Source organism: Drepanopeziza brunnea (genome assembly GCF_022702325.1).
Source record: "Drepanopeziza brunnea f. sp. 'multigermtubi' strain 214-2 chromosome Unknown ctg1, whole genome shotgun sequence".
Lineage (NCBI taxonomy): Eukaryota > Fungi > Ascomycota > Leotiomycetes > Helotiales > Drepanopezizaceae > Drepanopeziza > Drepanopeziza brunnea.
The window spans coordinates 4,300,489-4,325,493 of NW_027094064.1; the positions used below are offsets into that span (position 1 = coordinate 4,300,489).

General features: G+C 51.7%; 5 protein-coding genes across 5 annotated transcripts; 3 read left to right on the forward strand and 2 right to left on the reverse strand.

The window, feature by feature from the left end:
• Window positions 1–3,067: 3,067 nt before the first annotated feature.
• On the forward strand, window positions 3,068–4,192 carry L3040_000803 (uncharacterized protein; the record flags this gene model as incomplete). Its single annotated transcript, XM_007288097.2, has 7 exons — window positions 3,068–3,074; window positions 3,238–3,250; window positions 3,307–3,374; window positions 3,426–3,887; window positions 3,934–3,945; window positions 4,016–4,085; window positions 4,132–4,192. 7 exons carry the CDS (start codon window positions 3,068–3,070, stop codon window positions 4,190–4,192), a joined length of 693 nt encoding a protein of 230 aa, XP_007288159.2.
• Window positions 4,193–4,794: 602 nt separating this feature from the next.
• Window positions 4,795–6,926, forward strand: L3040_000804 (uncharacterized protein; the record flags this gene model as incomplete). Its single annotated transcript, XM_007288096.1, has 4 exons — window positions 4,795–5,079; window positions 5,137–6,341; window positions 6,409–6,822; window positions 6,920–6,926. 4 exons carry the CDS (start codon window positions 4,795–4,797, stop codon window positions 6,924–6,926), a joined length of 1,911 nt encoding a protein of 636 aa, XP_007288158.1.
• An 883-nt stretch (window positions 6,927–7,809) lies between these two features.
• L3040_000805 (uncharacterized protein) lies at window positions 7,810–11,440 on the forward strand (the record flags this gene model as incomplete). The annotated part of the gene is made up of 2 exons (XM_007288095.2): window positions 7,810–9,622; window positions 9,669–11,440. 2 exons carry the CDS (start codon window positions 7,810–7,812, stop codon window positions 11,438–11,440), a joined length of 3,585 nt encoding a protein of 1,194 aa, XP_007288157.2.
• Window positions 11,441–12,319: 879 nt separating this feature from the next.
• L3040_000806 (uncharacterized protein) lies at window positions 12,320–19,327 on the reverse strand (the record flags this gene model as incomplete). The annotated part of the gene is made up of 4 exons (XM_007288094.2): window positions 12,320–13,833; window positions 13,885–18,752; window positions 18,803–19,068; window positions 19,136–19,327. 4 exons carry the CDS (start codon window positions 19,325–19,327, stop codon window positions 12,320–12,322), a joined length of 6,840 nt encoding a protein of 2,279 aa, XP_007288156.2.
• A 2,098-nt stretch (window positions 19,328–21,425) lies between these two features.
• L3040_000807 (uncharacterized protein) lies at window positions 21,426–23,274 on the reverse strand (the record flags this gene model as incomplete). Its single annotated transcript, XM_007288093.2, has 2 exons — window positions 21,426–22,997; window positions 23,047–23,274. 2 exons carry the CDS (start codon window positions 23,272–23,274, stop codon window positions 21,426–21,428), a joined length of 1,800 nt encoding a protein of 599 aa, XP_007288155.1.
• Window positions 23,275–25,005: the final 1,731 nt, after the last annotated feature.

Sequence of the window (25,005 nt, forward strand, 5' to 3'; positions counted from 1 at the left end):
TTGCCGGGGTGATGCCTTCGGCTGTTCTCAGTAAATGTAGGGGCCCGGACAAGCACGCTCCGAGACAAACCGAAAATCCACAAAATTCGGGCCCTCGGGACCCGACAAATTGGTCGGGATCGGCTGTAGGGATGAGGTAGCTGTCCTCGGCCCGAGAGGGCTCCTCGGAGACTCGGACCGTGTGATTGGCAGTTGACGCCCGGGGGATGGGGGGGAGGAAGGTGGGTTTGAGGGCAGGTGGGTAAGCGGTCTGATCTTTTGTCTCCCCATCAGGATATCACTCATCTCTCACGACATCAGAATCGCCAGGCAGAAGCAAAGTGACCAGAGGAGCAGCAGATATGAGATGGTCGCGAGCATTCGTAAACCCGAGGGCCAAGGGCCAAGAATCCTATAGCAGCTGAGAGATGAGGCCGCGATGTCTCGAATATCATCTGTCCCGTCGTGCAGCTCATCTTGAGGAAATGATCTACATCACCAAAAGGCTCGATGTGTGAAGCATTTGGCGGCACTTTGAGCTTCCTGATTTGTCTGGGATGTTTAGATTGTGGGGGATTCTTCCATCTTGGAACCACATCCCTTCTGACGACAGTCTCTGTGTGACATCCAGATTCGAAGGCGCTCCCTTTTATCCAGTTTTTAGCCGGCACGTGGCTCCTATGATATTCGGATGGGAGCTTTCGCAATCTTGGGGGTGGGCTGTCAAGGTTCTGTAGGCTCAAGGAGCAGCTGAAGTTTTGTCTCCGAATCATCCACGGCGAGGATCTAGGGTACATTAACGGCACCAGATCTAAGATCATGCTACCCCATATGCAATAATCGAAGCACCTTTGCAACAGTCACCTCTTGTTCTGTCAACGATAGAATGTGACGACTTAGAAGCAGGCGGAGGGGACAGCCCGCTCCCCCAAGGAGACACCGTTCAGCCTGCGACAATGCCCGCTCCGCGCAAACCTAACATATTCATACAAACCAGATCCACATAGCCTAGCGATTACAACTTCGTATGCAGGTCAGCAGCGGTAAGCACACGCTCGATGTCATTGCATCCAGCTCTCTGTTGTGCCGCCTCCCATTTCGATCAAATTCTTGCAGGTAACTCGTCCATAGACAAGTGTCGAAACGGTAGGGGAGCTGCAGCGTAGCAAGGATGTAGGCTTCAGTAATCACCGGCGTGGATGCTATTTGAAGTAGTGGTACCGACGATTATCTCTGTCTGCATCCCCGGACGCTGTACCTTCACGGGCCGCTAGGCGGTCAGATCTTTGTACGCCATGCGTAGGGATGGGCTTCTTCAATCTCCTCGTCTTCTTTCCTCGAAAGTATATGCCTCTTGAAGAACAGGAACCCCATGTATGCGCAGATGACCAGCAGGGTGAGGCCCATGGTCGAGAAGAGAATGATAAACAACAGTGGTTGCTCGATTGTGTGGGCCATGATTTGCAGCTTAGGATTGACGATCTGTCAGTATGATGCCACCAGATCTACTACCATTTATTAGGGACACATCAGTCGATGATGAATTTGTCTCGAACATACCTGCAGGGTGTTCAATGTTGGGCGCGTGGTATTGACAGGACGCAGGAAGAGGCCAGGGATGCAGAAGAGACCATCTACGGCTTACTAGATCATTCGAGAAGCTTGCATTAACAGCTGAACGCTGTTGGCCGTCCCGAATGTGTGGGGGATAACGAATGTGGTTGCAAATGACACTATTGGCGACTCGGCGGCGGTAACTAGGCGGAAAGGGATCGAGAAAGGGCTTGTAGAGAAACGTTAGGATAACGAAAAGATGATGTATCGAGTGTAAAATGTGTTCGACCTCAACTTGGATTTGTTTGACGAAATGTTGTTTCTGATGTCAAACGAGCGATTGGCAGGTGCTTATTGTGGCACATCCCACCAGTCTCAGTTCAATAAGGCAAGAGCGAACCAAAGTATTATCTATATAATCTGAAGATGGCATGAGTTGTCACCGCTACTTATGGATCCAAGTCTAACAGTTCTTTACCAAAGGCTACATCGGGTAGAATGGGGGTTCTATGAGTGAGGTCGCTTGCCAGTGGAAAGTAAACAAACGGGATCCAGCACGTGATCCAGACGTATATAGACCTTCTGCTGGGCACCGGACCGACGAAATGTGGATTCCATTGCTATGAGTACCTGTATTTCACCAGCTGAAAAAACTCGCAAATATTCCTTCTTCAGGATAAGTAGGCGGATTTTGCGCGGGCTTACTCAGAGTCTCAGGAATGCCTGCAGTGGGATTGTCTCTCAAAATGAAGTGGAATGAGTGTTGTGCATTAGGGGTCTAAGCCCCGAATCTGCCTAAGCTTGGGTCGTTAATTTCATGCTAAGCTTCTTATTTTCGGCGAGATCCTTCCCCTTTGTGAAGGGACGAATGACAGGTACTTACGTGCACCGGAAGTACTTCCGCGCAATTGAAGGAGGGTGCCTGGGCGACCGTTTTGTTAAGCGAAGTATAATAAATACTATATTATATATTTGAAGCCAGTGACCTAGCTCATTCTGCAACTACTCGGACTGTCAAAATTTTTTTTTTTTTTTTTTGGTCGAGTGCCACACCCGAGGTATGACAGATCATATATGCCTTATCGTACCGACTCGATGGTTCTGCAAGCTAAGGACCCCCTTTGCAACACTACACACGGAAATATCGATGGTGCGATTATGTGATATGTCGCAAAGTCAATGACACTTATCCCACCAAAACGGTCAATACACAGAGAGGGCGGAGGAGAGCCCACCACCAGCTGAAGAGCTGACACGCGAGCCAGGAAATGGCATATACCGAGAGGTTGGATGACGGCGCCACTGATCCGTTAATCCTGGTCATGGCTCCCTGAATCGCAAAGATGTCTAATACATACCATATGAATATCCTGGCCTGGCGGCCCCAAAATATCTCGGTTTTGCTTTTCAAAAAGACCCTTGCCGCCGGATAGCTTCCCGAATCCCCATACCAAAACATCCGGTCGATCATGAACGTGCTGAAAAAAGAAATTATGCAAGAAGATTGGATCGACGGACCTTCTGAGGCTCAAGAATGCGCGGTGAGAAACGAAAGAAAAGGAACATTTGTCCAAGCTATCCGTCCATTGCTTATAAGTCTGGAAGTAATATAAAAGGATAAAAACATTCCTTGAAATCTCTCATCAAATTCTTCTATTTCTTCTCCAACCTCCTCAATTCCTCGACTCTAACTTGATTCACAAGTCGGCTTAAAATCGTAAGTGACAAAGCCTTCTGAATAATTGGTACGCTGCTAATACCCTCCTTCTATAGCTCTATATATATCAACCTTGGACACAGGACTCGCAGCCAAATGTCACCTTCTACATATTCCCCATATCGTGAGTCTCGAAACCACGCATCTCACAAGACAGGAAGTAATACTCTCTTAGAGACGCCGCCAGGCAACGAGAAATATCGTCGCCGTGACAAAATGCTCGGTCTCGCTGTCGAGCCTCCACCAACAACTCGCCCAGGACTCCCCTTGTACCCACCATTAGCAGCTCGCATCAGTAGCGAGACAGACATATACGGAGAATTGGCGCAAACATGGGCTGTTGCAACACTGATCCGCTACTCTGGAGAGAATCTGCACAATCAACTTGGAGGGAAGGCTGCCGACTCGGCACACCCTCTCTTGGATACCAGTAGCTCGGGCGCCCGGCGGGACAGGGCATACTTCTACTTCCCTGACCTCGTCATCGATAGACCAGGCCGCTATAAAATCCGAATCAGCTTGATGAAGATGGACTATTCTTGCGACGAACACCAGGCAGGAGTAGCCAGAGTCCTTGAGTACATCGACAGCCGTACTATCATCGTCGAAGACGGGTCAAATACCTATTATCGCCCTTGTAAGTGCCATGTGAGAATCCCCTGTGCACTTGCTAACCTTCACAGCTGGGCGCGAACGTGCATTTCTGCGAATATTGAAGAGTGACGGGCAACCGATCCCCCCTGCTCCAGCTTGAGGGTCAGCCAGTTACACTGAGCTGTTCTGTTGAGCGGGCTGCAAGAGACCGCGGAAAGAGGCCGGACGGATGTTTGGAGAGGTATGGGCTTCCTTCTTTTTCCAATGAGAGGCTAATTGGCATGAAGTCTTGTCGTCGCGCTTGTAGTGAAGAAGCAATGGGAATCTCGGGACTGGGCATCGGTGTAAAGCGAATGGGATGGAGTTATGGACAGCAATTCTGAGCGGTACCGTAACACGGAAAGGATATATCAGCAACATCCATCCATACTACGGAGTTGCAATGCTTTGATCATGAAAACAAGACTTTGAAAATAAACGAACCGTGCATTAGAAGTGACAAGTGATCAAAAGCCGACATGAGAATGAGAGGAAAGCCGACAAGATGTGATATTGCCTTGAACATCTTTTTTTGATTACTGAAGAGGGATGAATATCGAGTTGATTGTGAAAGGAGAGCTTATGAGATTGCACTGCTGTTGATAAAGAGTAAGAGTGGGTCCAGAAGCATACGCACCTTAGGTTGAAAGTCCCATGACCACGTGACTTGAGAATTTAGCGTGGACACTTTCCGGTGTGGATTCGGTGAGTGATTCCTTCAACCCCTCCAATATCCACCCCTCCATCCCAACCCTCTCGCGAGTATTTATTTATTTATGAATACTTCCCTCTCTTACTTTCCACGCTTCCTTCGACAACTCCGTACTACAGCCGCATCTCCGTACCGACTTGCTCCTCTTCCTACGCGTCATCCCAATCACATCCGCGCGTTACAAAATCAAACGGGCAACATGGCGGCCGCAGCGTCTACTCTGTCGGAACAGCTCAAGTCTCTGGACCTTGGAACGCCATTACCCAAACTCCCAAACTGCTATCCAGAAGTCAACCCGCTCGATATCTACCGAGCGCATCTCACTTCCATCTTGACAGAGGTGACGGGCGTGGATGCCTCGATCGTGTACCCGGCTCTGCAATGGACACAGACGCTGGAGAAGGGCGATTTGGTTCTGCCAGTACCAGCATTGCGAGTCAAGGGCAAGAAACCTCAGGAGCTTGCTGAAGAATGGGTTGCAAAGGTAGGTCGTAATCTGCCAGTCCGCGAAACATTTTGCTTATAGCCTACCCTTGCCTAGTTCCCAGAATCACCTCTTGTCCACAAGCCAACAACCTTCGGCACCTTCATTCAATTCTTCTTCAAAGTCGATAAGCTTGCACAGATAGTCATACCTGCAATCATAAAGAATCCGAAGACCTTTGGCTTGAATCCATTCAATGGCTTGAAAGACCCGGAGGACCCATCCAAAGGAAAGAAGAAAATTATCGTCGAATTTTCCTCCCCCAATATTGCGAAACCATTCCATGCTGGGCATCTTCGCAGTACGATCATTGGTGGTTTCTTGTCAAATCTGTACCAAGGTGCTGGCTGGGATGTTGTCCGTGTGAACTACCTGGGAGACTGGGGCAAGCAATACGGCTTACTGGCTGTGGCATACAAGAAATACGGCGACGAGGCGGCTCTAGAGGCCGACCCAATCAACCACCTCTTCAATATCTACGTGCAAATAAACAAAGACAAGAGCGACGAGGCAGAAAAGATCAAGGAGATGGATGAGGCAGGTCAGGATACCACAGAGCTCAAGACCAACACAATAGACGAACAAGCCCGTCGCTACTTCAAGGCTATGACGGAGAACGATGAGGAGGCGATCAAGCTATGGAAGCATTTCCGGGAGCTGAGCATCAAGCGATATATGCAGACTTATGCTCGTCTGAACATCCATTTCGATGATTACTCTGGCGAGAGTCAGGTTAAGCAAGAGATGATGGACTTCGCTGCCAAAAAGATGGAGGAGATGGGCGTTTCAGAGGTATCCGAAGGAGCCGTTATTGTCGATTTCAGCAAACTCATTCCCGGAAAGCCAGGCAAGAGTCTCGAGCGCCCGATTATCAAGAAGAAGGACGGAACCGCTCTATACCTCACTCGAGATATCAGCGAGATGATACAGCGTGACGAAAAATACAAATTTGACCACATGATCTACGTTGTAGCTACGCAACAAGATTTACATTTGAAGCAATTGTTCAAGATTATCGAATTGATGGGCTACAAAGAGCTCGCAGCCAAGGTACAGCACGTCAACTTCGGCATGATTCTGGGAATGAGTACACGAAAAGGGACTGTGAAGTTCCTGGACGATATCCTTCGCGATGTAGGCGAGAAGATGCACGAGGTTATGCAAAAGAACCAGGCCAAGTACGAGCAAGTTGAAAAACCTCTCGAGACAGCCGATGTCCTCGGAATTAGCGCAGTCATGGTCCAGGATTTGAAGGGAAAGCGGTAAGTCTTCTGTCTTCATCCACCCAACTCGCTTACATACCACTGATGCTAAACACTCATGCATCAGAATCAACAACTACACCTTTGACATCGATGTCATGACCGCCTTTGAAGGTGACACCGGTCCCTACCTCCAATACGCACACGCGCGTCTGTGCTCCATTACCCGAAAAGCCGCGCTTAGCGAATCCGAGATTGCTTCCGCAGACCTCTCCCTCCTTACTGAGCAGCACGCGCTTGACCTCATCCGTGTCATCTCACAATACCCGGATGTTGTGCAAAACACGCTCAAGACTCTCGAACCGACGACTATCCTAGTGTACTTGTTCAAGCTGACGCACACGCTGAGCTCGAGCTACGATCACTTGCGCATTGTGGGGAGCGAAAAGGAGCTGATGAAGGCTCGAATGGCACTGTATGATTCGGCGAGAACTGTGCTGAATAACGGGATGCGTCTGTTAGGGTTGACGCCTGTTGAGCGGTATGTTTTGCTTTCTTCTCGCTTACCGCGCCCCCTTTTTCGCATCGTAAACGAACGAGATGTCGTGACTGAAGAATGACTACTGACATTCAAATAGGATGTAAATGGGGCTTCTCCTTCTGATAGATACCCAGTATTTTGAATGGCAGGTTAATTGCATGAAAATTTTGGTGCGCGTTCCTGGGAGCGGGATCCGCGTTTGCAAAGCAGCCATGCTCTGCGAGACCTGTGAGCTGGTTGCGGAAGAACCGTCTGCTTGACTCCAAAAAAAGTTGAGCGAGAGGAAGCGAAGCATGCAGCGGAATACCAAAAAGCATTTAACCTTTGATTTGATCGTGGATTGTCAGTGTGACCGTGTTCTCCCGCTCTGGACACTCGCACCGTCAATGTTTGACAACCTGAACCCCAGACCTGTCAGATAATTCAGAGCTACGACGACCACTCGGCCCACTGTTAATTATAGTAGTGATCGGCCGTGGGAGGTGAGGTGCGTGATGGGGGACGGATTCTCAATACTTCTCTCGATCACGGATGCCCTACATTCCACTTGTCCTAGAAATGTTAAGCGACGGAACCGCGAACGATGGATGTTAAGATTGTGGAAAGTATTGGATTCTTTCTATATTTATACTGCCAGGCTTTTACACATAACCTATACCGAGTCAAGTGTATTTATCGCAGATGAGGATCTTGGGCACCCTTGCTTGGACTTGAAGATGTCGAGGAAGTCGTTCGCTTGTACTACGTGATGTTGGTATCACGTTACAAGGAGCTAGCGTCCAAGGCAACAGCATTTGGCACCTCACAAAACCACAACCTTAACAACATCTCATTATAGTATAATCAACTGGCTTCTTAACATTTTCCTCTATATTTGCTTGGTATATACGTATTTACACCCAGTTTGATTGATCGCTGCGACAATTTCCACGCATAATGGACTCTCTCTTCGGTATCCCGCTGCCTTTCCAACGGCGTCTAACCAAGATGTATACCGACACGAAAAGCTCCTACGATTTCGTTAAAGAGCTCGTGCAAAGTGAACAAGACCCCGAAGTCATTTCTCTGCATCGCAAGCTGCGTATACAGAAAGATAGGTTGATATCATGGGGTCTCATGTGGTCGGGCGACTGCGCGCTTGAAGATGCCGACATCGACGAGTCCATCAACAAAGCCGGGCTCAGCGAGCTGGTCGGCAGCGTTATGTCGACCATCAAAGAGATTCTCGCCGAGGCGGAACCGCTTTGGCAGGCCTCGAAGAAGAGGGCGGGGGGTGAGACGAGCCCAGGCGAGAAGGGTGTGGGCAGGGATAGGAAGCAATCGCTCATTGTGTGGGATAGATCCCGGTTTCAGGATCTAGTGAGAGATCTTACCATGTCGATTGACACGCTGTATGATATATCGCGGACTCAACAGTCGGTGCGGAGACCGATGTCTGGGAAGAGCGAGGACACGCCTGGACTGCAGGCGAAGGGTCCTGCAGCGGAAGAGAAGATGTTCGAGTCGACCAGAATGCAGACGCCGCAGCAGATTGATCCGAAAGCGCTTATATGGCCCAGGGATCTCAAGAATTTACCGTCTGGTACGTTACCGCCAGCGAAATTCCAAAGGCAAATCGTGTTTATGCGGAGACCGAACTCTGACGAAGCAAGGAGATTGGGGGCTGCGCCTACCGTTTTGCCGGCGTTGTTGGAGTATGCGGCGTACGATCCTATTTATTCCATTACTGGTGTCACGCCTTCGATGACAAGGTTTGAGAAGCTGTTCGCGGCGCTTTCGCAGTCGTATGTGTCTACCGGACGGGTCCTGTCGGGTCTGCTACATCTGATCGGATATTTCGAGGAGCCAGATCAGTCAAGATTCTGTCTTCTGTACGCGCTGCCTACACACTTTGGACCCGTCGATATTTCCAGCCCTCAGATGCCGACGATGAACTTTCTGTCCGACTTACTATTTAGTCGCAACTATGAGCCGAGTCTGGAAGTCAAGTACCGTCTCGCTTACAATGTCGCTAATGCTGTTTTTGACTTGCATACAAATGGGGTGGTGCATGGCAATATTGCATCCAACAACATCCTGTTCATCGAGGCTCAGTCTAAAGGCCACTTAGAATTGACACAAGTCAACATGCGGCACCCATACCTCACATCTTGCGACCTGTTTCCCGATAACGCCGCTGATAGTTCCGACTCCTCTTCCGATCTCAAGCCGTCGTTATACAGGCACTCTCTCGACGCTCGAGCTACACGCTATACGCGACTCACTCCCGACAGTAAGTCCTTGGATCTCTACAGCTTAGCTATGCTCCTATTGGAAATCGGATTATGGACTTCTCTTCCCGACATATTTCCTACGGTTTCTACCGTTCCCAAAAACCCTGCGGGTGCGCTTAGGAAGCTCGCTGCCAGATGCGGAAGCTTGTATGTCAAAGCTGTGCAAGCTTGCTGGCGTGCGCCAGATGATGAGATCTCTGAAAAAGCGAGACCCGATGTGATGCATCAAAAGGTCTTGTGGCAGGTGTCCAAAGCTCTGGATACTTGCTGTGCCATTGATGAGAGCTCAGACGATTTGAATGAAAGTAGTGGTGACTATCCACCGGTTCTATCAACGCCGATAAGAGCTTCGAGGCCATCTGACTCTCAGACACGGTTTATCAGTGATGGAAAGTTGCCTGCTCCTGTCACTAATCCCCCAGCTCCAGTATTATCTTCTTGCAACGAGAAGTCGGCGTATGAAAAATCATCTGTTTCGTTCGCTCAGAAGCCAATCTGGTCTGACAAGCTACCCCCCAAGCAATCTAGTGAGTATCATTATCTCGCTAAGCTTCTCATATCTAAATATCATAGCTCCTGCACCTATGCTCGAAAATCCCAGATCCAAACTTCGGACCTTCCCATCGGTCAGAATTGACCAAGAGCGCCTAGACTTCTGGCATAGCGGGCTGATACCGCACATCAACCACGTGCTCCGAAACTTCTACAAAAAATACCCCGAGTCCGTCGAGATCAGCTTAGAAAGCATCGGCGAGTCTCCATCAAGAACTCAGCCTACCATACTCGTCATCTGCACCAGCGTTAACAAAGTTCGCAGCATCCTTGGGAAATCCCTCGTTTATGACAGAGCAACATACGGATTGAAAGTCTGCCGCGGCAAAGTCGTGCGCTCGCGCAAACGCCCTCGTCGGTCAACTGCCGGCGAATTCGGCACATCCAAAGCCGTAAACATCGAGCACCAGGAGCGCCCACTGAATGGAGCTTCCATCGGCGCCTACGTAGGAGAGCGCCACCTCCCTCCCGTCTCCTTCGGCGGCCTTGTAGTCGTCGATGGCAAGCCTTACGGCATGACAGTTCACCATATGCTCGACGACCCGTCCGACGACGAAGACTCGGACGAGGAGGAGCCCGCTGCGCCTATCCTCCGCTCTAGCGCGCACCAGCATGAAATGCAAGACCTGATCCTCTCCGAGTCCTCGGCGTACAGCAGCGGTGATGAAGAGTACCTCTACACGCTCTCAGACTACGACTCTGATTTCACCTCTGCTGAAGAGTCCGAGGCCGAATTCTCAGACTCCTACGAAGACAGAGACGACGAAGAGGAAGATGATGACGAGAACATGAAACCAGGCGATATCAAAGGCATCCCGCAGGGCTGCGGCGACGGCTACCTCATCACCCAGCCCGCCATCGACGACGTATCCGACGATTTTTTCCCGTCCGAAGATACGCGAGACGAAGACCACCTCAACTCCTTCCAGCTCGGCGAACTGTACGCCTCCTCCGGCATCCGTCGTCGCACCGACCAGAGAGGCATCGTGCACGAGATCGACTGGGCCCTCTTCAAATTCTCACCTGCTCGCCAGCCGGCGACCAACCACATCAAGAACGGCCACCGCTTCTGCCTGCAGCAACCGCCGCCGACCACATACCCGGTCTCCGTGGCCCCCTCGCCGGACCTGGGCAACCTCGCTGTCCACGGGCTCGGCCGCTCCTCCGGCCTGCAATCCGGCCGCATCCTCCCGGGTCTCGCCATCGTCAAGATCTTCGGCCGGCAGACCCCCTCGTCCAGCTACCAGGTCGCCGGCGGGCTCGGGATCCCCGGCGACAGCGGCGCCTGGGTCGTCGACAACGAGCGCGGGCGCGCCTGCGGCCACGTGCTGGCCTGGAGCGCGCAGAAGATGGTCGCGTACATCTGCCCCATGGACGTGCTCGTCGCCGACATTGGCGAGACCTTGCGCGCGGACAGCGTCCGCCTGCCTGGAGGCGAGGAGCTGTACTCTTCCTTCTCTTCCTCCTCCTCCTCCTCCTCCTCCTCCTCCCGATCTACCAACAGCAATACCAATAGCGAAAAACCCATCCCGATAATGAATCCGCAAATCCCCATCGCAGCCGACGGAGCCGAGTCAGACCGGACGACGATAACGACGACGATAACGACGACGACGACGACGACGACGACGACAACGACGGGGAACCCGGATAAGAAGAAGGAGAAGATCAGTCTCAACACCCAACACCACAAGAGTGAAAGTGAAATCGTCGTCGCGCACCTGCTACTGCAGAAAGAGCTAACGAAGCTCCCGCCCGAGCCACAGATGGCCGCTGTGGGCGATTGGCATTGACGCGCTCAACCTCAATCTCAATGCTAACTCCAACCTCACCAAGGCCTCACACTAAGGCCTCAATCAATCAACCCCAGCCCTTTAAAAATCAAAATCAAAAATCAAAATCAAAAATCAAAATCAAAAATCAAAATCAAAAATCAAATACTTCCTCTTATCCTTCTCCACCCCTTTCCCAGCTCCCTTTCCAGCTCAAGTCCCAACCAGCCCAAAACCTAGCTAACGTGCGTGCGACATTGATGAAAAAAAAAAAAAAAAAAAAAAAAAAAAAAAAAAACAGACTCGCTACCTAATCACCCAAATAAAGAGAGAAAGAAATAAATAAATAAATAAACCTAACCTATACCCATGTCCATACCCATACCAATACCCATACATACCTAACCTCCCATCGACATTTCGATATCGAATGTGCGCCGAGTTGGACCATACATCTCGACTAGCGGCCTCTTCTCGCGGCTCGCTTCTTTGGGTCTGGAGTCCCGGTTCAATTCGGTCAGGTCGGTTTCAGCAGGTGCTTCTTCGTAAATGTTATTCAGAGAAGAAACCAGTGAACCAATGAACCAAAAAACCCAAAAGAGCCAAAAACGAAATACAAAATTGTAGATAGGTAAGGTTACATAGATAAAGTACCAAACATTAATCCATTCGTTGCCTTCTCTCTCCCCTCTCCTCTAACTAAACCAGACCCAAATCGCCTATATGCATATGAATGATTTACAAAAAAGGGGGGCAGGGAAAACGCAGTAGCAGTTCAATGTACACACACGCCTCTTTCTCCTTCTCTCTCTAGCAAGCCATCTATACCCACCCAGAAAAGATTCAACCTCCCATTCCCATCTCTCATCCCCATCATCTAGTCCTCTCCACTTCCGCCATCTAAGTCTGACTCAAGAACTTCAACGCCTCCTCACGCTCGGCAGCAGGCAACATGCTCAGAACCTGCTGCACGCCCTTCAGCCCCCCCTTGCTGTTCCCCCTCAGCAAGCTGGCCACATCAAACGCGACGCCCTCTACCTTAAGAGCCTCGACCTTTTCGTGCACCGTCTTGCGGTTCTCTTCGTACCACATCGCCACATCCCTATCAGCCGTCTTGAATTGCGGGATCCCGGTCCACGCAGCAAGGGTCTCGAGGCTGCGCGCGCGGGAAGCGAGAGGGTTCTTGGAAGCAGTCGCCATGCGCTTGAGGATGTACTCCTCGTTGACACGGCGGCGGACGCGCCAGTAGAAGAAGCGGCGGGCTTCGCGCCACACGAGGGACTGGCGGATAACGTCCTTGGCTTTCATGCGGCCGGCGCGATCGTGGAGATCCGCGAACTGAAGTGAGACTTGCAAATAGACAGGAAGCAGCAGCTGTTCGCGTGCAGTAGCCTTCGCCTTGACTTGGGAGATTTGCTCGGGAGTCAGGGACTTGTCGGCGAGCTGCTTGCGGAGTGCACCGTACTCGGGATCCAGCCGGGCCATGGTCTCAAGTTGCTTGTCCTTGCGATACTTGATGTTGACAATACCCTCGGGCTCGAGGACACCACCGCGCGCATCTTCATCGGCGTACATCTCCATGAACTCGGGGTTGATTGTAGGATCGACGACGACCCATGAGCCGCCACGCAATTCTCCGAAAGGTGGGATGTAGACGAAGATTGGCTGCTCGTACTTAACCAGCGCATCGACAATGTACGATCCGTATTTCAGGACCTCATTGTACATGTCGCGCTGTCCACCGGAGAAACCTCTCCAGTTGGCCAGGATCATCAACGGCAGTTGCTCTCCGTTGTTGAAATCCCGGATAGCCTGAGCAGTCTTGAACGCGGAGTTGGGGTACCAAACTCCACCGGCCTCGTTGGTGATTTGCTCCGTCGAGTCAGGATTGGCGGGATCGGCAGGAGTGATGTTCTCAACCGAGCGAGTCTCGACTGCGATGACACCCATGGGGATGCCGCCGAGACGAGCACGACCAACAACGACTGTCTTCGCCCAGCCACCGAGAGTCTCGACGAATGACTCCTTGTCGAAGAGTCCAGGCATGAATCCTTCGTCGTCCTCCTTACCGGCAATCAACCATCTCACATCATATGGTTGCTTTGGTGGAGGAGTGTAGACGATATCACGATCCCAAGAGTCAACAGCTGGTCCTATCGGCAGTGGGCTGTTTCGCTTGTCGGGGACGTATGCCATCCACTCGACAATCTTGGACACACCCTCGAAATCATCGTTGGCAGTCATGTGAGACACACCATTCTTGTACATGATTTGAGTGCCACCAAGTTGCAAATTGGAAGTGTACACCTCACGGCCGAGAAGTTTGTTAATCGCAGGGGCACCAGTCAAGATGATTGGTTGTCCTTCAATTTGGATAGCTCTCTGACCGAGACGGACCAGGTAGGCACCGATACCTGTGAATGTTAGTTAAAAAAAAACACCCCCGAGAGATCGAGGAGACATACCGACTGATCGACAAGTGACCAGTGTAATGGTAAAGATGTCCTCGTAAGCTCTGCTGGTGGCACCGGCAATCAAACCAGAGCCCTTCAAACACTCAACACCGAGACCATCTTCAGCACCGACAATAGTAGTGATCTTATGTCTCACTTCACCATCCTCAGTGATCTCCTCGGTAATGACATCCTTGGACTTGCCATCCTCGAATCGCTTCTTGGCATCAGCCTTCAGGTACAGGTACTTGAAGCCAGCTTCGGGCTTGTCGGGATTGTTCCATGCGATATTGAAATGGGGAATCAACTCCTCAGCCATACCAATGCGGGCACCGGAGTTAGCAGACAGGTAGATACGAGGGATGCCAAGTTTTCGAGCAAGTTCTGTGCACTTGTTGAAGAACTGGTCTTCCTTAGGTCCGAAGCTGCCAATCTTGAACGTAATGTCGTTGGCAACGATGACAAACTTGCGGCCGCGAGGATATTCGGGGGTTCTGGCAGTCACGATCCATCCGACCATGCCGTGGGTGTTGGTACCAGCCTCACGGAAGACCTCCGCAAGGTTGTCCTTGTCGTCAAGAACCAACTCGCTGTAGTCAATGCACTCGCCAACTGGAGGCTGCTTCTCAGCCAAAGAGGGGTGCTTGCTGACAGCCTTGACCCAACAGGTTTGAATAGCTTGTCTGAACAGCTCCGGGAAATCGTAGACGTATTGCGTGCCCATGATGTGAGCCTTGTATCGCTTTGGCTGCAGCCATTCCTTGGTAGGATATGGCGTGGATACAGGGCGCAAGTGCATGGAGCCGATCTTGGTAGTGCCCCCAATGCTCTGGAAGACCCACTCCCCGCCCTTCTCGGACTTGCGCTCGGCGTACATCTCAACCTGGATGACGTATCCGGACGTATTATTGATCACAACACGGAGAGGATATGGCATGCCCGTGGTCGGTTCGGTGCAGATGATGCGGATCTCAGCACCAGTAACACGGAGTCGCCAGAGACGACGACCGAAGCGCTCCAGGAAGCCACCGAGAGCCTTCTCAACCTCGGGTGGTTGCAGTGGGAAGACGGGGGAGAAGTTGATAAAGATATGGTTGAGATCAGAATTGTTGTTGCCGATAATTTCTAGAGCGTCGAGAATATCGTTCATGAGTCGGTCAGACTCGGAGATGAGGTACTCCGCAGTTGGGATCTCATCACGTAGTCTACCTGGACGGACGACCGCACGAGTAAAGTACCGCTTGTCACCCTCGACATCCTTGCCAACAGCCTCGTAGATGTGGATGTTGCGGTTCTCAGTGAATACGGGCTTGGTTATGAACTTGGAGAGTCTTCCGAGTTCAAGTTGGAAAGCCAAGGCAGGTTCACTGTGACGAATGCTCTGATCTTCCTCGTAGTTGGGCCCCCGGAAAGTGTAATACCCTGGGTACGATCCATCTTTGTGACCGCAGATGAACGTGAGACGTCGGATGCCGCGAGCGAGAAGCTCATCCTTACACTCCTGGACGATGGAATTGATTCTGGCAATCGTCTCGTTGTCATCAAGACTCTCGGAGTCGCGAATAGCGACGTTGCAGACCGCCGTGAGCTCGTCCTCGGTAGTGACAGGAGTCTGAGTCTTACGCTTGCCGTTCAGATCTGGCATAAGCTGTCCGTTGGCAGACGACTTCTTGCGGCTGTCAGAGGTAGGGAAAACCTCAAGAGCGCGCAGCAGATACTCTTCAGCCTCGTCCAAGTACTGGACCGGAACGATGACACCCTTTCTTGTTGGCTCGCTTTCGCCGGTCTTGACCAAGTATGTCATGTCACTGATCGAGCTGACACGCTTGAAGGGGTTGCCTCTCTCGTAGGAAGGGGTGGCTGGCGTAGAAGGCGCGGATTGAATAGGCATGCCGAACTCAGATACGCCAACCTTTCGGAGGACAAAGTCCCAGGAGACGATAAAAGGAGGCTCTTGCGAGTCGTTGTGATACTCGATCTTCTTCAGGTTGTAGGCACGGTATGCGCGTCGAATGTAGACCTCGAGAGCAGCCAAGGAGACCCAGGGGTCTTTGTAACCGAAGAAGATGGGCAGGACGTCAAAGACAGTGTACTTGGAGTCAACGACCTCCTTGAGGACCTCAAGGTCGGGCTCTCGGTGCTCCCATCCAGTCTCACCGTATCGCGATTCGACAACGGATGATCGGAGAATGTGCTCCATCTGAGCAGCGCGCTCTTCCAAAGATGGCATAGACAGCTGGATGAGGAGTTCACGGGCCTTGAGCGAAACCTTGGCAGTCTGTCTCGACTCGAGCTCGGTAAGCTTGCGAAGAGCTGGTCTGAAGTACTGGGCAACATTGCCCGCGTTGGGGTTGTTTGGCTTGTACTCGTCGAGAATGGCAAGGATCAAGTTGTTCTTGGCGCCGACTCTGCTATGAGAGAGGACAGTCTGGACAACCTTGAAGCTATCCTCCTTGTTCTCATCTCGGAGCTTCAGGATAACTTCCTCGTCGCGGGCTTGGCGGCCAGAAAACAGCTTCTCGACCGCAACGTACTGCTCGAGAAGGGCGGAGAATACATCGAACTCATGAACCTTTTGTCCCTCGACGTATCGGTCAAGAACCTCAGTCAGGGGCAAGAGGGTAGTCTTCAAGGTATCGACATCCGAAGGAGCGACGTTCTCCTCCAAGAACTTGTTAAACGCCTTTAACAGGTTCTTGGCCGGGAATTCACCCTTGCGGACCTTCGCACGCTCGACAATCTGTGTGAAGGTGGCATCGAGCTTCTGGGGCATTCTCGCGTGGAGAGCAGAGAATTGAGCATTCCACTCTCCAAATGGAAGGTCGGGGTCGCGTAGAACAGCCATCAGCTCCTTGAGCGTAGCAGCCATGATAACTTGGTTGTCGAAACCATTGAGAATGTTAACCAGAATGTTGTGCAGGAGGACGAATCGCTGAGCGGGCTTGGTACCGACAATTTGTGGTGGTCCCAGGTCGGGGAGATGGCCGAGGAAAGGCTGGGCGGTCATGACTCTGGACGGGTCGTCGAGAGCGAGTATACCGATAATGTCACCCGCCTCGAGGGTGGCTCCTGGCTGCTTGATGAACTGCACGATGCCGTCTTCGGCGGCAATAAGCGGCATGTACATCTTCATGACTTCGACCTCTGCGAATGCTTGGCCGGCCTTGATGTGCTCGCCATTGTCAACTGAGAACTTGACGAGCTTGCCTGGCGACGGGGTGCGGAGCTGCGTGGGGTCGTTCTCTTGTTCGAGAAGGCAAGTCTTGCTGTCAACACTCAAGCGAGTGGCGCCAACCTCCTCCTTCCAGTACAAGTTGTGACTGCGTCCGTTGAGGAGGACCAAGAGACCGCCATCGCTCAGGGCGCGAACACCGACTGAGCACTTGGAGCCGTTGATGAACAGGTGGTAGCTGTCCAGACTCGATCGGGTGGCGGTAAACTTGTATCTGTGTCCATCGTAAATGAAGTCGATGGGGAAGACCGTCTTCAGGATATCCTTGGCAGGCACTTGTCCCTTCTCCAAACTAGTTCGGTACTCGGAAATACAGGCCTCGCTAGCAATGTGCGCCTTGCAGACAGCACCGCAAACAACGGCCAACATGGGATCTGGGCGCTCAGCCGTCAACTTATTGGAGATGAGCTCATCCAACCATCCGGTGGTGATTGTATTGCCCTCAAATGCCGGAGTCTCCAGGAGCTTAATCAAGTACTCAACCGTGGTCCGGAAATCACCACGAATGCTCAACTCCTTCAAGGCGACAACCATGTGTTTCCGCGACGCAGATCTATTCTCCCCATAGGCGAAAATGTGACCGAATTGACTGTCAGAGAAGCTGTGGATACCCCCTGCGGTTCCTACAGAGAAGTAACCCCAGACGTTGGAACTAGATCTAAAGTTCAACTCGTGCATCGTACCACTGGAAGGCTTGAAACCCTCTCCCGGATCTTCAGATGTGATACGGCAGGCGGTAGTGTGCCCCTTGGGCTTTGGTCGTCTCTGGGTAAGGGAGCTGTTCTCCTTGGAAAAATCAAAGTCAATTTCGCCGGAGGCTTGAGGATCCGCGCCATAGAGTAATCTGATGTCACGAATTCTGTGCAGAGGAAGACCCATCGCGATTTGCAGTTGTGCAGCAGGCAAGTTGACACCAGTGACCATTTCCGTGGTGGGATGCTCGACTTGCAGTCGGGGGTTGAGTTCCAAGAAGTAGAACTTGTCGTCGGCGTGCGAGTAAAGGTACTCTACCGTACCGGCGGAAACGTATCCTACCAGTCGACCAAGTCTCACGGCAGCCTTTTCCATGGCGTGGAAAGTATCGGGCTTCGCAATCGTGACCGGCGCCTCCTCAATGATCTTCTGATGTCTGCGCTGAACGGAGCAATCTCTGCCAAAGAGCGAGATGTTGTTTCCGTACTCATCGGCTAACAGCTGCACTTCCAGATGCCTGGCGTTTCCAGCCAACTTCATGATGAAGATGGGGGATCCGGGGATTTCGCCTGCGGCAGCTCTGTAGAGGGCTTCGAAGCCTTGCTCGCTCTCGGCCTTTCGAATACCCTTTCCACCACCACCCTCAGACGCCTTGATCATGACGGGAAAGCCAATCTGTTTCGCCTTCTCGAGACCTTCTTGCCACGATTGCACACAGCCCTTCATGTAGACGCTGTCTTCGACGGTAACAATACCATCATCGTTCACCTCGACCTGGTCCACACCAGTTCCCGACCATGGTATGCACGGGACGCTGGCATGTTGTGCTACAATCGTCGAGGAAATCTTGTCACCGAGCGATCGCATCGCAGACCCAGGGGGGCCGATGAACACAATCTTCTTAGGGCTCGCAGCCAGACTCTCTGGCAGCTTTGGGTTCTCCGAAGCATGTCCCCTATTCCTTTGTCAGCGGGTGAATCAATCAACACCTTTCACAGAGCTCACCATCCAGCCCAAACCGCGTGCACGTTCATACGCTCAGCGACATCCACAATCAGCTCCACGTTGGCGTAGTTGTTATTATTTGTTCCACCCGGTACCTCGACATATTGATCTGCCATCCGAATGTAATCTGCGTTTGCCTGCAGATCCTCGGGTGTGGCCATGACAGTGAACTGGATAGCCCGCTCATCGCCAAAGGTCTCGTATGCCCATTTCCGCACCGATCGAATCTCCTTGACGGCCGCAATACCATTATTTGCAATCAGCACCTGCAGGATCTGTCAGTCTACAATCCTGATGGGATTCTGGAGGGGATTGGAGAGGCGTGGAACGCACATTAGTGATGACGGTGTGGCCATCGTGAGCAGCGACAAAGTCCTTGACGGGACCTGGGGCAGCGTTCTCCAGCTTGTTCCCTCCGATGAAATGGTCGGCCAGCTTGTGCTTCGCCGCGTAGGAGGAGCTGCCGTTCATGATTGGGACAGTGCCGTTTGTACCCATAACACCATTGGCATTGACTGCAGCCATGGCGCCGGAATCAATGCTCGCGTGGGAACAACCAGCGGGGGATTGGTGGTGCTGGAGAGAGATACCCAAAAAGTGTATGGGAGAAGGTCGTCGGTAGTCTCTCTGCTTATATTCCGATTCAATCAGTCCCTGGGGAAATGGGTCTGGCTCGAGTTCAGTTTGAATCGAGTCGTCGAGTCGGGGCTGATAGGGCCAGAGCAGAAAAAAGTCGCCGAATCTGAAGCGTGGCGGCCGAAGAGAGAATCTGGGTATCAACGACGGGAAGATGCAAATTAGATTGGGAAGAGAAACACAAGAAGCGAGGAGGGATTCTTCTCTCTTTCTTTTGTGCGAGAAAGGACAAGTGGTAGTTGATAAGAAGGATGGTTAGGTTGGGTCAGGATGGGTTAGGATGGTTTAGGGTGGGTTAAGTCGAGGGGAGCTGAGGACTATTGTTTTTAGTCCTGGATGTAGCTTCGCACTTTTGCTACCCCGATTCGACAAGTGGAGTCGAGCTTTCTCAACAGCGAAAATCCCAACTCAACCTTAATTCAACAATGCCTGGAAGGGCTTAGTGTAGTCGGTAGTCGAGCGGACGGTTCTTGACCCGTCCACGACTATGTTTAAGGGCTCTGGCTACCAATTTTTATTTTTATAGGTAGCGGTAGCACTACGTACCTTACTTGGTGTATCTTTCATCCCATTCATCAATTCGTTATGAGCTACTGTACTGTATACTCATCCCCCGGACATGGCCCGCATTGCCAGTAAGTAAGTTCTTATCTCAACTTCTTTTCTCTTCTCTTCTCTTCTCTGCTCTTCTCTTCCCTTCTCTCCCCTTCTCTGCTCTTGGCTTTCTCGCCCACAAATCTCGGATCATTGATAATCCCTTGATACAGTATACCGGTACTGGTACGGGGTATCGGTATTGTTGAGTGGCAATCCGCCCCAACGAGAACGGTATCCATCGCGATGCTTCCGGCTCCACCCAATTTCACGACAAGCTTTCTCTTGTTCTTGTTCTTTTCCCCCGTACCTTCAGATGGTGGTGAAACGGAGCACAGGAGCTGAGCGCATATAGCCAGCCAGTCGGTCTTGTCATCCATCCGTCCATCTACCCATCCATTTAGGTACCCATCGGTATTGCCGTCCGGATAGTAACGATCACCAACGGACGTCCGGATGAGGTGATCTACCTAGCTGGCTGCCATTCAGTCTTCGGGTGCGACGCGACGGCGAGGGATCTCTCGTCAGCGGAATCAGCCATCCATCCGAAGATCTTCCGCAGATTCTCCAACAGATAGCAACCCGTCACGAGACATACCCCGGATTCATCATATGACTTGTCATCTTTTTTTCCTCACGAGGTCACACAAAGTGAGACGGAATCAACAAGTACATATACAAATCTCTCTCTCTCTATATATGTGTCTATTTAAATATATACTTATTCAATCTACTTCCTCCATCTCTATCCTGGCGCCGCCCACAGTCGAGCAAAAAGAGGAGAAACAACCCAGATCTGCAAATTTAAATCCTGTACATGCATGCACCTTATCCTCTTCTTAGACCATCACCCCCCACCCCCAAAAAAAAGAAAGAAAAAAAAAGGGTTCTTTCAAAGTGATTCTATCATCGTAATCGTAGTCTAGAACCTGGAGCTGAGGGCCTGAAGCCTAGCAAATCCCTCCCCCCTCTCTTCCCTTCCTTATTCCTTCTTATCTACCGGTACTACGTGCCAGGCGTAAGTATTACTTTACCCCTTTCATCTCCCCTCCCCCCTTCCCCCCTCCCCCCCTTCACTCTCGCTCGCTAAAACCCCAGATGCCAAACACCAAGTGCCCCAAAAATCAGCCACCTCCTGACAAGGCCCACAACCATCGGTTGAGAGCACAGGAACAAGAAAGAAAACGCCACTAGCACCAATGCTCAAGCAAAAGAAGCCCTTCCCTCCCCCGAACGACCTGGGCACAGAACGAACAGCAGAGCCAACCGCCAGAGTAGAAACGGAAACCGCTATCCTCCCCTTCCTCACCAAGTCATAACTTCGTATACAAGTCGTGAATGTGTGTAAAGAATTAGCTTACACCCTTGCCAGAAACCCCCCCGCCTTCCAAGTCTAGTAGGTCTCTCCCACTCCACTCAACTTCCGCGATCGTGCGGGCGGTTTCATTTCTTCGATATCTTTACTTCCACTCGTCGCCCTCCTAGGCAACGTAGTCGTGCCCATTTGGCCGCTCTTCCTCCTTGCCGTCGCAATAGCAGCTGGAGCGGGAATAGCACTCCCCTCCAGCTCCATCTTCCCATACGTTCTGCGTCGGCTCGGGGTTACAAAGTCCAACTCCCTCGACTCGTCATGATCAATACGGGATACGCTCTGCGAATGTCCATGGCCGTGCGAAGAGGCGTAACTACCCCCAATACTCGATCGCGGACGGCGATACTCGGCTATCGAGCACTGTGAGTAGTGGCCTAACGGGGTACGAGCCCCTGACATTGATGTGCGGCTTAATGAGCGAGAAAATTCAGTCCGAGAAAGAGGCCGATCGGGACGCACGTAGCTGGTTCCGCTAGCGCGGCTGCTGGGTCTACTATCGGTGCTACCTTCCCGGCCTGGTAGAGGGCCAAAGGAGAGCCGAGAGATCCCTGATGTAGACAGTCGTGCGACGTGCTTGGTTGAGGGCTGGGGTGTGTCTTCGGCAGCCATTGACGTGCTGCTACTCGTGCTTCCACCTGTCCGCTTCCTGCTTCTTATAGTGACACTTGGGGGCATGTAGTTGTGCCCGAGAGAGGAACGGTTTCGAGGGGACGCTTGTGGTGGAGTGTGGATCGGTGCTGGGAGTTTAGATCTGGCAGATTGTACACGTTGCTCTAACCTTTGCATTTGTGCTGTAAGGCTTCGAATATGAGTGAGTGATGTCGAGTTGGGCAGGCCTCGAGTGGCCGGCGCTTTAGATTTCGCATTTCGAATAACAGCGGGGGTTGCATTTCTTACGCGAGATGATCTCGGTGGTGCCGCTGAAGGTGGCCCTCTCGAGCTTCGCAGGTTAGTAGAAGAGTATCTTGCGGCGGTGGGCTTTGGCGTGGTGCTAGAGTCTCCGGATGGGAGCTTCAGCTTGCTCTTCGGGGGGTTCATAGGAGTCTTGAGCATCTGTCTCGCGGAACCAGAAGCGTCGGAGATGGGTGGAGACGGAGGAGTGAGCGCATCAGTCAGCCCGTCGGGAGTCGAAACAGACTTTGCATCTGGTGGAGTCCGAACCATGGGGGAAGAAGCTGTAGACGTTGGAGAGTCTCCCAGGGACGGAGAATTAGGCGCCGTGACATCCGTCGCGAGATTGTGAACATTTCGTTTTCGGAGTTTGTCTTGCATGATCTCTGCTTCGATCCTGAGGTCTGATAACTCGTCGCGTAGCCGCTGGGTCTCGATGCGTAGATGTTCTCTTTCCTGTTCGCCAATCTTGATCTCCTCATCCATCATGACGGCCCTTTCAATCGCAACGTTGTACTTGGACTCCAGATCTTCCAACGACGACGTTGTATTCCGGGCTTGCCTTTCGAAGTCGTCATTCTGAACCTCGATATCGCGCAGCCTCAACTGCAGAGTTCGGTTGGTGTCCCGAAGCGTGGTGATCTCTTTCTGGAGTATGCTCTGGGCGGAGTTGGCCTCGGTCTTGGCCTGTTTGTACTTGGACTGCAACAGCGGTCAGATCGATGCGTTGTAGAGACCTCTTGCTACATACCTTCCACTCCTCGACCTCAAACCGCAAGCTCTCGGCCTTCTCCTGCAACACACGCTCCCTCTTCTCCGCCGCCTCAACGTCCTTCTCGAGCTCTGCCTCAAGCTCCTGACTGGAAGCCTGGAACTCCGATAACTCGCTCTCGAGCTGCTCGTACTGCGACTTGTAGTATGCGAGCGCCTCCTCCGGCGTCGACAGATCCGTCGGCGGGGAAGAAGGTGGCTCTTCCATGGACGGCGGTTGTGGTGTTTACCGCGTGTTGAGCCAGCATCCGCTGGGCCTCCCCTTCTCTAATTTACCTCTCAGAAGGCCAGAGTTTCTCCTGCTGCCCCGTACTGCCCGTACGCTCAAACAATGGTCCCAGTGATCCTGTGCTGGTGTGTCAGAGTCGTATTTCTGGTCCGCACGCCCGTTACCGGTGATTCTCGTAAGTGTCGTCGTGTCGGTGTCGATGTCGGTCCTGGGTGAGGCAGCTGTAACGTGATGGAAAGCGATAGAGTAGCTCCAATCTATTCTGTGCTGTGCTGCGCTGTTCTGACGGCAATGTTAGTATTCGCGCTGGGTCGTCGGATGCACCTGGTGCTGGAAGGTTGTCGATGTTGTCGATGTTGTCGATGTTGTCGAGGTTGTCGAGGGAGGCTGTTGTGTTGTTGGCGACATCACGATGTTTCTCATCTCAGGAGAGTGGAGCGCTAGTGTGGTGCAGGGGGCTGTCACAGCAACCACGGTCCCATACTTACGTACCTAGTACGTTGTAGTTTGCCTTCCTACTTCCACTCGGAAATGCCATGTGAATTTGACTTTTGCTATTTCCATCTTCCATGCAGAATCAGTCGGTCGGTTTATTATCAATATATTCATCAATCAATATGAGGTGCAGTATGTTGAATCGCGCTATCATGGCCTCAATCCATCTTTAATACCGCCTGAGTGTCTTTCCTATTGACAGCCCATCTGTATATTTGACAGTTCGCAGTCACAATACACAAGCGTGCATAAGAGCCGCAAGTCGCGTCATCGGAGAAGCCGTCTTTTGAGCCTCTGCTGTTTGTTGACTGAACTGTGCGCGTTGCTGTTTACTTGGATTGAATCTTAATGACTACAACGGCATCATACCATGCCATCATTCGCCATTCGCAGCATCCAAGCTGTTCGATCCGTTCCGCCAGTGAGTGATCGGACGACGACAGGAAATCGGTGGACGCTGCGAGTCCATTCCGAACAATTGCCTTGTTTGTACTTGCCGGGTTCTGGTGAACAACGGAACGACGTCGTCGCGAGCTCTTAAGACCTTGGGATTATCCTGGTCACGGGAGTGACGACGTGATATCGACATGATATCATACAAACTTACCATGCGGTCCGGTGTATCGTCTATTTGCAGCGTCAATTACCTTTTTCGGCGAGGACAACAATCACAACAACAAATCCCAAGCAACCAATACGCTACGTCTTCTTGCGATTACATATGCCAGACTGAATACATTCCTTTGACCGAGAATGAAGTTGGCCAAGATGAATTATCTGGTAGCACCTGTTGCAAGAAGACCTACCTAACTGGCACGGCGTATTGGCAAAAAGGCTTGAAGCATAGTTTTAAAAAGTTTCCTGACAGATCATCGCTATCTGGCTGTCTACTTACCTGAAGTGCTCGAGGTAAACATCCAGGAAGATATTTACGCTTACTAGGGCTGTGCTGGATCCTGGCTGTAGTCAAGCTGCCTACTTACCGTCTGACGTTGAGCTTACTTTGCAAGTACTACTACAGTATAGTGCGTTGTTCGAACCATCAGCCTTTCTAGGTAGGTTGGGGCCAAATTTACGCATTATAGCTCGAAGTTTTCCATTGATCCAGCTATGAAATTACCTATACGCTACAAATAAAGTTGCCCATCCTTGTGCCCGCTCGCAGTTGGGGCTGCTCTTGTACCGGGTACTACGTACTACGTACTACGTATGTGA